This window comes from Rhinopithecus bieti, unplaced genomic scaffold, assembly GCF_001698545.2.
Source record: "Rhinopithecus bieti isolate Rb0 unplaced genomic scaffold, ASM169854v2 scaffold_15834, whole genome shotgun sequence".
Classification (NCBI taxonomy): domain Eukaryota; kingdom Metazoa; phylum Chordata; class Mammalia; order Primates; family Cercopithecidae; genus Rhinopithecus; species Rhinopithecus bieti.
The window spans coordinates 2508813-2520164 of NW_016808980.1; the positions used below are offsets into that span (position 1 = coordinate 2508813).

Here is an 11352-nt window from a genome sequence, read left to right on the forward strand (position 1 = left end):
TGGTGGCAGGCGCCTGTAGTCCCAGCTACTCAAAAGGCTGAGGCAGGAGAATTGCCTGAACCTGGGAGGCGGAAGTTGCAGTGAGCCGAGATCGCACCACTGCACTCCAGCCTGGGTAACAGAATAAGACTCCATCTCAAAAAAAAAAAAAAAAAAAAAAAAAAAATTGGGTTTCTCAATGTTGGCACTTTTGACACTTTGGGCTCTGTTGTGGGGACCACCGGTGAATCATAGGGTGTGCAGCAGCATCCCTTGCCTGTAGCACTCCTCTTCCCCAAGCTACAACTGAAAAAGTCTTCATACTACCACCTGTGCCCCAAGGGACAAAAATCAGCCGATTGAAATCACTGGATTTCAACTACTTCCTACACAACAGCTTTTTTTTTTTTTTTTTTTTTTTGAGCCGGAGTCTTGCTCTGTCGCCCAGGCAGGAGTGCAGTGGCACAGTCACGACTCACTGCAGCTTCAACCTCCGAGGCTCAGATGATTGTTCCACCTCAGCTTCCCAAGTCGCTGGGACCAGAGGCTGAATGAAGTCAGTACACCCAACTCGTTTTCTTGTATTTTTTTGTACATGAGTTTCGCCATGTTATCCAGGCTGGTCTCAAAGTCCGGGCTCAAGCAATCCTCCTGCCTTGGTCTCCCAAAGCTGGGATTACAGGTGTGAGCCACTGCGCCCAGCCTTAAAATTTTTTTTTTTTTTTTTCCTTGCCTAAAACTAACTGACAGTTTTTAAATGTTCCATCCCTTGATTAAAAAAAAAAAAAAAAGATTCCAGAGTCATCAAGGACCGTGTATAGAAATACAATATGAAGCTTATGGTTTTCATCTTATTTTCCATTTATATCTATCACCTTCTGAAATCCTGACATGTCTGGGATGGACAGTGGTACAGAATAATAAACAACGTGCATTGATTCGTGTGGTTTTTTTTTTTGCCAAAATCAAAATAATTTTTTGAACTGGAAAGAGTTTTCTTTACATTTCATGTACCATGAAATAAAGAGAAAATAGGAGCATTATAATAAAAAGTCCTCATTTTGACACCAGAATTCATGTTTCTGTACAAATTAAAATAATCCCCCAAGGCAGAACGTACACAAGCTTTATTGGGCAACAGCAACGAGCCACGCTGGCAAACAATGAAAGTAGAGTCTCTCAGAAACACGAAAGATCGTATGTGTGTCATCACAGCATCGAGAATTTAAATCATCTGGAAGTTCCTGCTAAATTAAAGCATACTGTGCCAGAGGTCCCCTCTAATCAAAAAATGCTGTCCTGGTGAAACTTTGCAATGAGGATTACAGAGACAGAGATCAACTAATGAGGAAATCACGGACTCTTACATGAGTTTACAGTTAACCCCACTGCAACAAAATAATAAATTAGCCATAATTTGGTTTTTTGCAAATACCATGCCCCCCACCTGACCCCACAAACACAATAGTCACTGACAGGGCCCAGCCATGTTAACAGACTGTGCCTCAAACCATGCTGTGGTGGAGAAGACAGATTCACGAGTAATGCCACTTCGGCCTGAAAAGATGCGTCAGAGCTCCAGGTGGAGGGTTGCTCACGCGCTGCAGGATGCTTTGCAGTTCCATTCAAAAACATAATATATTTTTTTCCAAGAAGAACTGGACATAACTCATGGGAATATTTTAAGTATATATAAACAGCAAAAAAAGCTGTACATTACAAAAGGGGGGAGAAATAAAATCTGTTGTATTTACAAAGCTCTTTGTATAATTTTTTAAACGAAAACAAAGCTGGGAGTGATAGAATTTTAATGCAATGAAAACCAAACAGTTCTTCAAAAAACTTTACATGATATTCTCTCGCTGTCTCTTTCACACACACACACACACGCACACACACCCCACACACTTCAAACATACAGAAAAGGTTAAAGATAAAAATAGCTGATAGGTGTTTAAGTAGGATGGAGCAGAAGAATGTACATGTCCCATTTGCAATTTTGGCAAAGATTTAAAATGCTGCCCTAAAGGCACGCAAGCATGCCCAGCCCACCCCAGTAAAACAAGACAAAGTATAAAAGAAAAGTCTGGCGGGGTTGGGGAGGCATTAGCATATCGATTTCCAATGAGCACAAATTTCAAAATACATTAAAAAGTAGCATGGCTTACATTTTCAGCAGAGAAGAAACTAAGGAAATGTTCATAAAGAGACAATGGTTTTTAAGGTTTACTGTCACAAAAAAAAAAAGGGTTTCACTCCAGGGGAGCGGAACTGGGATGGAAATTTTACAATGCTAGTTCCAGCATGTGGCCTATTGGCCCCAGGGGCTGGAAACAGGAGGTCTGCTCAACTTTAAGATGCTCCCTGGGATGCCTTCCAAGCAGCTGGAGTTAGTGCCACCTGTCTCACCTGGCACCACAGGCAACACACATGTGCGCAGGCATGCTTTCAAAATGAGGATCAAAACTGTCCCATACAAGAAATTACTCAAGATGGAAAAACTAGTCTGGTGATTTTCTTAGAGGAAAAAAAAAAGAGAGACAAAAAGGAAGGAGGTGGAAAAAAAAGAAACCAAATAGATCCTGCTGCCCCGTCACACAACCATCACCAAAAGACATATGAACAATAAAAAAAATAAATAATAGAAGTTCTTACTCTGGCAGAAATAGCTAGTGTTGTCAGAGGGCGCAGGGAGCTGTGAGTTTTGCTTTCAGGAAAAGTGTTCAAACAGTGCTGTGTACCTCGAGGCCCTCTGACCTCAAATTAAATTGGCTGTCAAAGACTTAAGGCCCATGGAGCTCCCAGGTGAGAGTGTCAATGGCGCTTTATGTAAGTTCTTTCCAGATTGATGAACCAAGAAAAAGGTCAACTGAATCCTTATGCTTTAGGTTTACAAACTCAGGAGAGTTTCTTGTACAGTAACTCTAGTTTCTTGTTTGCTTATTTCTTTGTCTTCCCCACCACAACTAAGATAACCTCCGAGAAATGCCCAGGCACCCCTGGGGTTCTCTGCTGGGCTTACAGTCTGATTTGTGCAGGTAAAGATCGTGTACTCTCACCGGACTGAATCCTCCTGCCTTTGCGTCTCCAGCGTTTGAGAAGCATGGTGTGGGCATTCCTAGATGCTCAGGGACCGTTCAGTGAATGGCGTCAGCCACCTGCCCGCGGATGGGATGGGCCACCCACGTGGTAGTTTGCACTTGAGTTCTGGTCCTTCTCACCCTTGACTGCCTCCGCCCCAGTGCGGCTGAGACAACAGAGTAAAAAGGTTTGTGGAGAACACTGACGAGTACCTTCCACTTCCAGCTATGGCTTCTTCAGCCCCTCCTGGAAGCATTCTCCCTTGAAGATGTCAACCAGTATCTTATGTGTTGGGTTTAACAGTCAACTTGCGCACCTCAATCAAAATTGAGAATATAAGGAAAAGGCCAGGGAGACCATCTGTATTCTGCTTCTGCTGGAAACCTCTAAAACCTCCTGATGAGGCTCCCACATGCCCTGTCTGCAGGACCCAGCATCCCGAATCTCCGAGCAAAGCCAGCTACAGAGTTTCCAAAGCGTTGACAGAACTATCTTCAGACTTCTCAGCATTACAGAGCCAGGTTCAGGGTCTGCAAACTCTGAACGGGACTATCTTAAGACTTCCCAGCATTACAGACTGACTTCCAAGAAAACAGAGGCTTAAAAACTTCCAACACAACTTTCTCCTCCACCTTTGAAAACAGAAACTCACTCAATGAAGACGTCAGATTTGCTCAATCTTTCTGAAATTTTTGGACAAAGATCCTATCCTTAACTATTCATTCAATACATCTTTTCTGCCGACCTTTTCCCTCTGGCAGAAATGGCTGAATCAGATAGGGGAAAATACTGCAAAACTGCAGAATCGTAAGACAAAATAGATGTGGTGTCAACAGCCAATTTATCAGTACCTGCAACGTAAAACACAAAGTCATTCTAGAACGTTTTAAAAGGACAACACAAAATACAAAAGCTTATCAAGAGTGCTCCAAAGGCAAGGGACTATTTGATCCTCATGTCTCCAGCTCTCCAGGAGCAGGAGTTAGTAGGCGTCAGAAACCAGGCTGTAATGTACATGTCTGAGGCACACAGAAGTAGAGCCAGGCGGAGGGTTTGAAGGATATGTACTCATCAAGCAGTAAACGCAAATCCAAGATTTCAACCACACTTGGCTCTTGAAGATCCACCAACTTAACCCTTATGGCATGCATATGTGGCTTCTGCAAGAAGTGACTTGAAAACCCAAGAATGCCTTGCTCTACCACGTCCAGCGACTGCAAACTCCCTTCCTCCTCTGAAACAAACCACAGCTTTATAAGAAACATGCACGCATGTAGTCCATCCTGGTAGGGGAGAAATCTTTACCACTGGCTGCCTTTCAGCAAGTTCCCCTTGAAATCTGCCGACAGTGGAACAGATCCCAGATCCCAAAGCTGCAGCCTGGGCGTCCTCCCACCAGGGGTTCCTTGTTCTGAAAGCTGCCACCAATGAATGGCAGCCCAGCAAGATGCCTCTGCCTTCGTGGGGTCATCCTCCGTTGTGCCTCCTAACAGGAAACAGGCTTCTATGGAAGAGAAGAGTCCCAGCCCCCTGACCTTTCCGCTTTGGTCTTGGAGGATCTGAGTCACATCTGCCATGTTGTCTAAAGAATTAGTTGAGTCTCTTATCATACTGTTGACACATTTAGGGGCCATTCAGTGGCACGTTTCCTGCTAAAACAACTCTGCTGAAAACGTCTGAGGTCGTTCTCAGACAGCCACTGGCTTTGTAATTGTTACCAGGTCCCAATAAAGCGGGATCACACCTCTGAAATTCTTTTACGAGGTGGCAGGTGAAGTCAACTCACACACTATGGTTGCTGAATCAGATCAAGGATAACAGATTGGATTTAGGACACTCTCCCTCTCCTCTCATTTATTCGTTACGATCCCAGGAATCCAGTGTAACTTGGGTAAGCAGGGCTGGCTGGAGATGATACTTAGCATTTCCGAATGGAGATGATTGTGTGGATAACTTTTTACCAAATGTCACTGTCTTTTCCTCCCACACTGACACCAAGAGCTTTCTATTTTTCTGACACCTCTTTGTAAGAGCAAGAAAGACATAAAGAATACATACACATTAGGACTGTTGAAAAAAAAAAAAAACACAAGCCTTCTACAACCTTCAGCTACACAGAAACTTTTATCACATGACGACAAAATTCAAGTCATAAGGAAGCTCGCACAGTGACCCACATAAACCTCCCAGCCGAGCCACCAGCTTTAACATATTCACATTCACTCAGACATGAAGAACGAGGGGTTCAGACAGGCCCAGATGGGTCTCTTTCAGGACCCTCCCTCCCGTTGATGCAGCGTTAGAGCTCCGTTTAGGCGCAGAGCCTCTTCCCATTAAAACTGCACGTGTTAGCAATTACTGCAAAACCCACAGGTGGCGGTTAATATAAATGGAACTTGAGCTCTGTCCATCAGGGAAGCGCCGAGACCAGGGCCCCCTCCAGCGAGCACACGGCCTACGACGTGAGCTTTGAGTAGCTGGGGGGAGAGAACCGTCTTCGCAGGTACTTGAGGACATAGAGAGGGAGGCAGCTGACCAGAGTGATGACGGAGACTTTCCACAAGAATGACAAGGTGGTGATGAAGTACACATCTGCAAGCAAACGGGAAGACAGCAGTGAGCAGGCAGGAATATTCCGGAAGGCCCGTGTGGTCCAGAAACAGGTGTCACAGCTATCAAAGGGAAAGTCATCTCCCGTTACAAACCCACAGCCTCCTGGCATTGGCCCTCTCCTTCTATGGACTGTAAGGGAAGGTACCATGGCTAAGAGTACACAGTGCCGCCAGCTTGATATTCCTCACTCTCCTGTAGCTTCCTGATAGTGAAATGCTACTTTCAACACCCAGGAGAAGAAAACTATGGGAGCCACTAGATGCAGTGGCTCATGCCTTAATCCCAGCACTTTGGGAGGCCAAGGCGGGCAGAAGACTTGAACCCAGGAGTTTGAGACCAGTCTGGGCAACATAGCAAAACCCTGTCTCTACAAAAAATACAAAAATTAGCCAGGCATGGTGGTGCACGCCTATAGTCCCAGCTACTCAGGAGGATCATCTGAGCCCGGGGAGCTCGAGATGACAGCAAGCCAAGATTGCACCACCGCACTCCACCCTGGGCAACAGAGTAAGACACTGTCTCAAAAAAAAAAAAAAAAAAAAAAGAGAAAAAAAAGAAGGAAAGAAAATGACAGGGGAAGAAAACGCAGAGATGCTTTTGATTTGGTATTGTCTAACAGTTGGAGAGTCTTTCTTTCTAAGCCCTGGCCACTGGCAAGCGGAAAGTGACATTCAAATGCACCTTCTGCTTCTAGTGATGGTCGCAGAAAGCCACGGGATAAATCTGGGTCATGGTGCAAAGTGGGCTCAGACCCCCTCGTCAGACACAGGCTTAGGCTGACCCTCAGGGACTCTGATGGAAGGTGTGGGGTGGGCGCGCAGGGGTACTGCCTTTCCTGCTGCAGGATGCTGAACCTGGTTATGAAGTTTTCTTAAGAGAGGAGTGACAGCTTGTGGCTTTCAATATAGCAGAAGCCACAGTAAGCCCCTTCCCCACTTTGTGAGCACAGGATGCTGAAATGCAGCTGGTACTGAGGCAGCACCTACTAAGTGCCAGGCCCAAGGCTCAACCCACCCTGTGGTTTTCCTTCACCTCTGACCTGGCTCTGTGGTGTGTCCCTATCAAAAACAAGTTGAGATTCCTGAGCAGGGGCCACATCTCTGTGACCACCTCAGGCCCAAGCCTTTGAGCACACAGTAGGTCTCACAAAACGCTGTCTAGAGACTAGTGACAAGGGTGAAACTGCTTTAAAACTCCACTTTTTACAGCGATGCTCCTTTAGTTCTTGGAGCTGCAGTAAATGCTCACAAATCCTTTCTAGAAACTGGTGCCGCAGCTGTGAAACCTTTACTTTTCAGGGGATGGTTCTTTTACCTTTACTAAAACCTTCAGGAGCTTTGGAAGCTGTCAGAAGAGCCGTGATCAAAGATGCTTCCAGGGTAAGGTTGAGTTTCTCTGCCTTTTTCTCATTATTGCCCCTTAAGGAAGCTTTTTAGACTTCTTTTCTTCCCTAATCAACCAGCTCCATGAAATGTTAATGTCACAGATAAACTGTGTATCTGTTTATAATATTAGAGATACATCTCCTTTATATGTAAAGGATTAGGGTTTGTTCACACCCCACCAAAGACCAATGTTTGTTCCCCAGGTGGTGGGGACCACATCAGCCCCACTGAGAAGGCCTGGGGCAAAGGATCAAGGGATGGGCCACTGCTGGCCCCTGCAGGCTTCCCACGGAGGATGGGGCGTGAGAGGGTTGTCATAACTGAAAGTTCCCCCCAGAGGGAGTCTATCTGCAATCTTGAACACACATGAGCTGCTTCAGCAGAGAAGCAGTTTCGCGGCCCTGCTCCCTCAGTTGATAAAGGAGAAACAGTATCACTCTGAGGGTTTTTTGTTTAAATAACACAGACAGAAACTTAAATGCTTCTACTGAATAGGAAAGAGGTGTAAAGAGGCCTGTCTGCTGCACCAGCTAGACTTTCAGGATGACCCCTGGCCCTGAGGTTCCAAAGCCATAGCGGCTTGAGTTTGCCCTGTGCAGGGGAAACCAAGATTAGAGTTCAGAATCCATCCACAGCACAACACAGAAAATGCTGGGTCATCTGAACTGTGCCCGTGTTCCAAGTTTATGACGCTGAACTAGAAACAGGTTTCTAGACAGGAATTAAAGCCTGTGTCAGCACCCGATGGGGTCCATAGCACAGCATGGGGTCATCTGGGTGGCCCTGCAGGGACTTGTGGCTCAATCAATTAGGAAGAAATTAACTGATATGGCAACGCAAATGAGGTCAGCATGGAAGGGTGATGAAGCCAGGCTGGTCCATCTAGAGACAGTGGCTGACACTGGACAAGCCCAAGAGTACCTGGAATCACTACTGAGGTCAGAGCAATCTGCCGCCACCCCACCTTAGGAAGGGCCGACACTCCCCCATCTCTACATTCCCATAACTTTATTTATTTATTTAGAAACAGAGTCTTACTCTGTCACCCAGGCTGGAGTGCAGTGGTGCGATCTCAGCTCACTGCAACCTTCGCCTCCCGGGTTCAGGTGATTCTCCGGCCTCAGCCAACCAAGTAGCTGGGACTACACGTGTGTGCCACCACGCCTGGCTGATTTTTGTATTTTTAGTAGAGATGGGGTTTCGCCATTGTTGGCCAGACCAGTCTCGAACTCCTGACCTCGTGATCTGCCTGCCTCAGCCTCCCAAAGTGCTGGGATTACAGGTGTGAGCCACCGTGCCCGGCCTCCAAAACATTTTTTATTTGGGGCCTGCCTGGGTGTCTAGCACCTTACCCCGTTTTTCTTTTGGTAACTTGATCACATCTGATACTCCTGTGCTCACAGACTCACTGATGTGTGTTTAGCATGTGTTCCCCATGAGAACTGCAGCTCCCTAGCGAGCCCGTCCACCTCATCTGCCACCATAATCCTGGCACACAGCAGGGACTCCCACGTCTACGGAATTGGCGAGTACCTTCAGCACTTGGTTTGCTGTGCGGAGCAGCAGATTTTATTCTGAGATCCATGGAGTCCCTAAGGAGCTCTATCAGGACACAGCAGCAAGGCAGGGTTGCACAGGCAAGGTTCTGGGCCTGGGCACCTCCCAGCACTGCCACTTTGCCATCACAAGTCCCCTTTTATCAGTTTCATAGATTGGACTTCAGATTCAGATTTCAGGAGAACAAAAAGGTTTTGTGGCCAAAAAAAGGTGACAGAGCAAGACTCCGACTCAAAAAAAAAGAAAAGAAAACACTCTACTGCAATCATGCCCTCTGTCCTCAATTTCACACCCTGAAGCACAACTACACCTGTCCCTAGGGAACACCTGTAAGAAAACGCGGACAGCTGAGCGGGAAGGACTGCTGGAGGAAGAGCCCAGGCCGAGCGCTGGGAGCCCCCTTCCCTCATATGGCAGTGAGACCTCTGGGCCAGATTCACTGGGAGTGATGGACGGGGCTTAAGCATTCAGGGGTCTTACCGATAAACTCGTGTAAGAACACCAGGGAGGCGATGTAGCAGGCCAGGCTGAGCAGCTCAGCCACTGTCATGAGCCAGTGCCAGGTCTGGATGGTCAGCGCCACCATGAGCAGCTCGGTGAGGATCAGCGAGGTGAAGGAGATGGCCACGATGTGCACGAACTCCGACTCAAACAGCAGCAGCGCGCCGTACATGATGGTGCTCCCTGCAAACGCCAGAGAAGGGTGTTCCCCTCGCCCCTCCCTGCAAAAGCCGCGCCCTGCTCGCTCAAACCTGGTTCCTTTCTGCGTTTTTCATTTAGACATGAAAGGTATCACTTGTTACATGAGGTTAATGACTGGTGCATTATTCAGGTCTGAACCTATAGTTTTCTGATTTTTCCTCTTTGACTTTGTAGGATAAATAATCTATAACTACAAAGTGAGAACAAGGGAGAAAAAAGGAAGTAAGGCAGGGAGGGAGAGAAGAACTGTCTAGAGTTGATGAAAGAAATAGAAAGTTAAATATAATATTTAAAATGAGGGAGCCACGGCCAGCTGCAGTAGCTCACGCCTGGAATCCCCACACTTTGGGAGGCCAAGGTGGGCAGATTGCTTGAGCTCAGAAGTTCGAGACCAGCTTGGGCAACATGGTGAAACCCCATCTTTACAAAAAATACAAAAATTAGCCAGGTGTGGTGGCATGCACCTGTAGTCCTAGCTACTTAGGAGGCTGAGGTGGGAGGATCACTTGAGCCTGGGAGGTGGAGGTTACAGTGAGCCGAGATTGTACCACTGCACTCCAGCCTGGGTGACAGAGTGAGACCTTGTCTCAAAAAAAATAAATAAATAAATAAACAAACAAATAAAATGATGTGGTGACTCACACCTGTAATCAGAACTTTGGGAGGCTGAGGCAGGCGGATCACTTGAGGCCAGGAGTTCAAGACTAGACTGGCCACCATGGCGAAACCCTGTCTCTACTAAAAATACAAAAATTAGCTGGGTGTGGAAGTGCATGCCTGTAGTCCCAGCTACTCAAGAGGCTGAGGCATGAGAACTGCTTGAACCTCGGAGGTGGAAGTTGCAGTGAGCCAAGATCATGCCACTGCACTCCAGCCTGGGTGACAGAGCAAGACTCTGTTTCAAAAAAAAAAGAATAAACTCCAATAGGTGACATGAACAGTAAATTTATTTTTTAAAAAAATAAACCATAGTCAGGCGCAGTAGCTCACGCCTGTAATCCCAACACTTTGGGAGGCCGAGGCGGGTGGATTACAAGGTCAGGAGTTCGAGACCAGCCTGGCCAATATGGTGAAACCCCATCTCTACTGAAAATACAAAAATTAGGTGGGTGCGGTGGTGGGCACCTGTAATACCAGCTATTCGGGAGGCTGAGGCAGGAGAATTGCTTGAAACCGTAAGGCAGAGGTTGCAATGAGCTGAAATCATGCCACTACACTCCAGCCTGGACAAAAGAGCAAAACTTTCTCAAAAATAATAATAATAATAATAAACCCCAAATATACATGTTTATTTGTAAGTTATATATATGTACCTGTCCAGATATATAGAAATATTAGGACCATTTCACAAATATATGCACTACAAAACATACATAAAAATGGAAATACTAAAAAAGAATGAGGATTCCGGACACAGTGGCTCATGCCTGTAATCCCAACACTTCGTGAGGTTGAGGCAAGAGACCTGCTTGAGGCCAGGAGTTTGAGTTCAGCCTGCGCAACATGGTGAGACCTCAAGTCTCTACAAAAAATACAAACATTAGCCGGGTGTGGTGGTGCACACCTGTAGTCTATGATGCTGAACTAGAAACAGGTTTCTAGATAGGAATTAAAGCCCGTGTCAGCACCCGATGGGGTCCACAGCACAGCATGAGGTCATCTTGCTGGACCCTCAGGGACTCTTGGCTCACAGTCAATTGGGAAGAAATGAACTGATTTGGCAACTGATTTGGTGGTGGTGCATACCTGTGGTCCCAGACTCAGAAGGCTGAGGTGGGGGGATCACCTGAGTCTGGGGAGGTCGAGGCTACAGTGAGCCGTGATTGCTCCACTGCATTCCAGCCTGGGCAACACAGTGAGACACTCCGTCGCCCAGGGTCTCACTCTGTTTCTATATATTACATATTTTGTAAGTATATAAGATCTATTATGTGCACTACAAAACACACATAAAAATAGAAATACCAAAAAAAGAGGATTCTGGGCACGGTGGCTTTGCCCTGTGTCTCAAAAATATAAATAAATAAATAAATAA

At 46.4% G+C, this 11352-nt stretch overlaps 1 protein-coding gene across 3 annotated transcripts in view; it reads right to left on the bottom strand.

Moving 5' to 3' along the window:
* Positions 1–1088: 1088 nt before the first annotated feature.
* Positions 1089–11352, bottom strand: part of ATP9A (ATPase phospholipid transporting 9A) — a 181178-nt gene continuing 170914 nt past the window's right edge. Inside the window, exons 27-28 of one of the 3 annotated variants that reach the window (XM_017888155.1) lie at positions 9096–9299; positions 1089–5652 (exon numbers count right to left, since the gene is read on the bottom strand). In XM_017888155.1, coding sequence (XP_017743644.1) covers positions 5516–5652; positions 9096–9299 — 341 coding nt within the window. In that variant the 3' untranslated portion in view covers positions 1089–5515. The remainder of the gene's footprint in view (positions 5653–9095; positions 9300–11352) is intronic. The other 2 variants (XR_001888369.1, XM_017888156.1) reach the window with 2 other exon arrangements.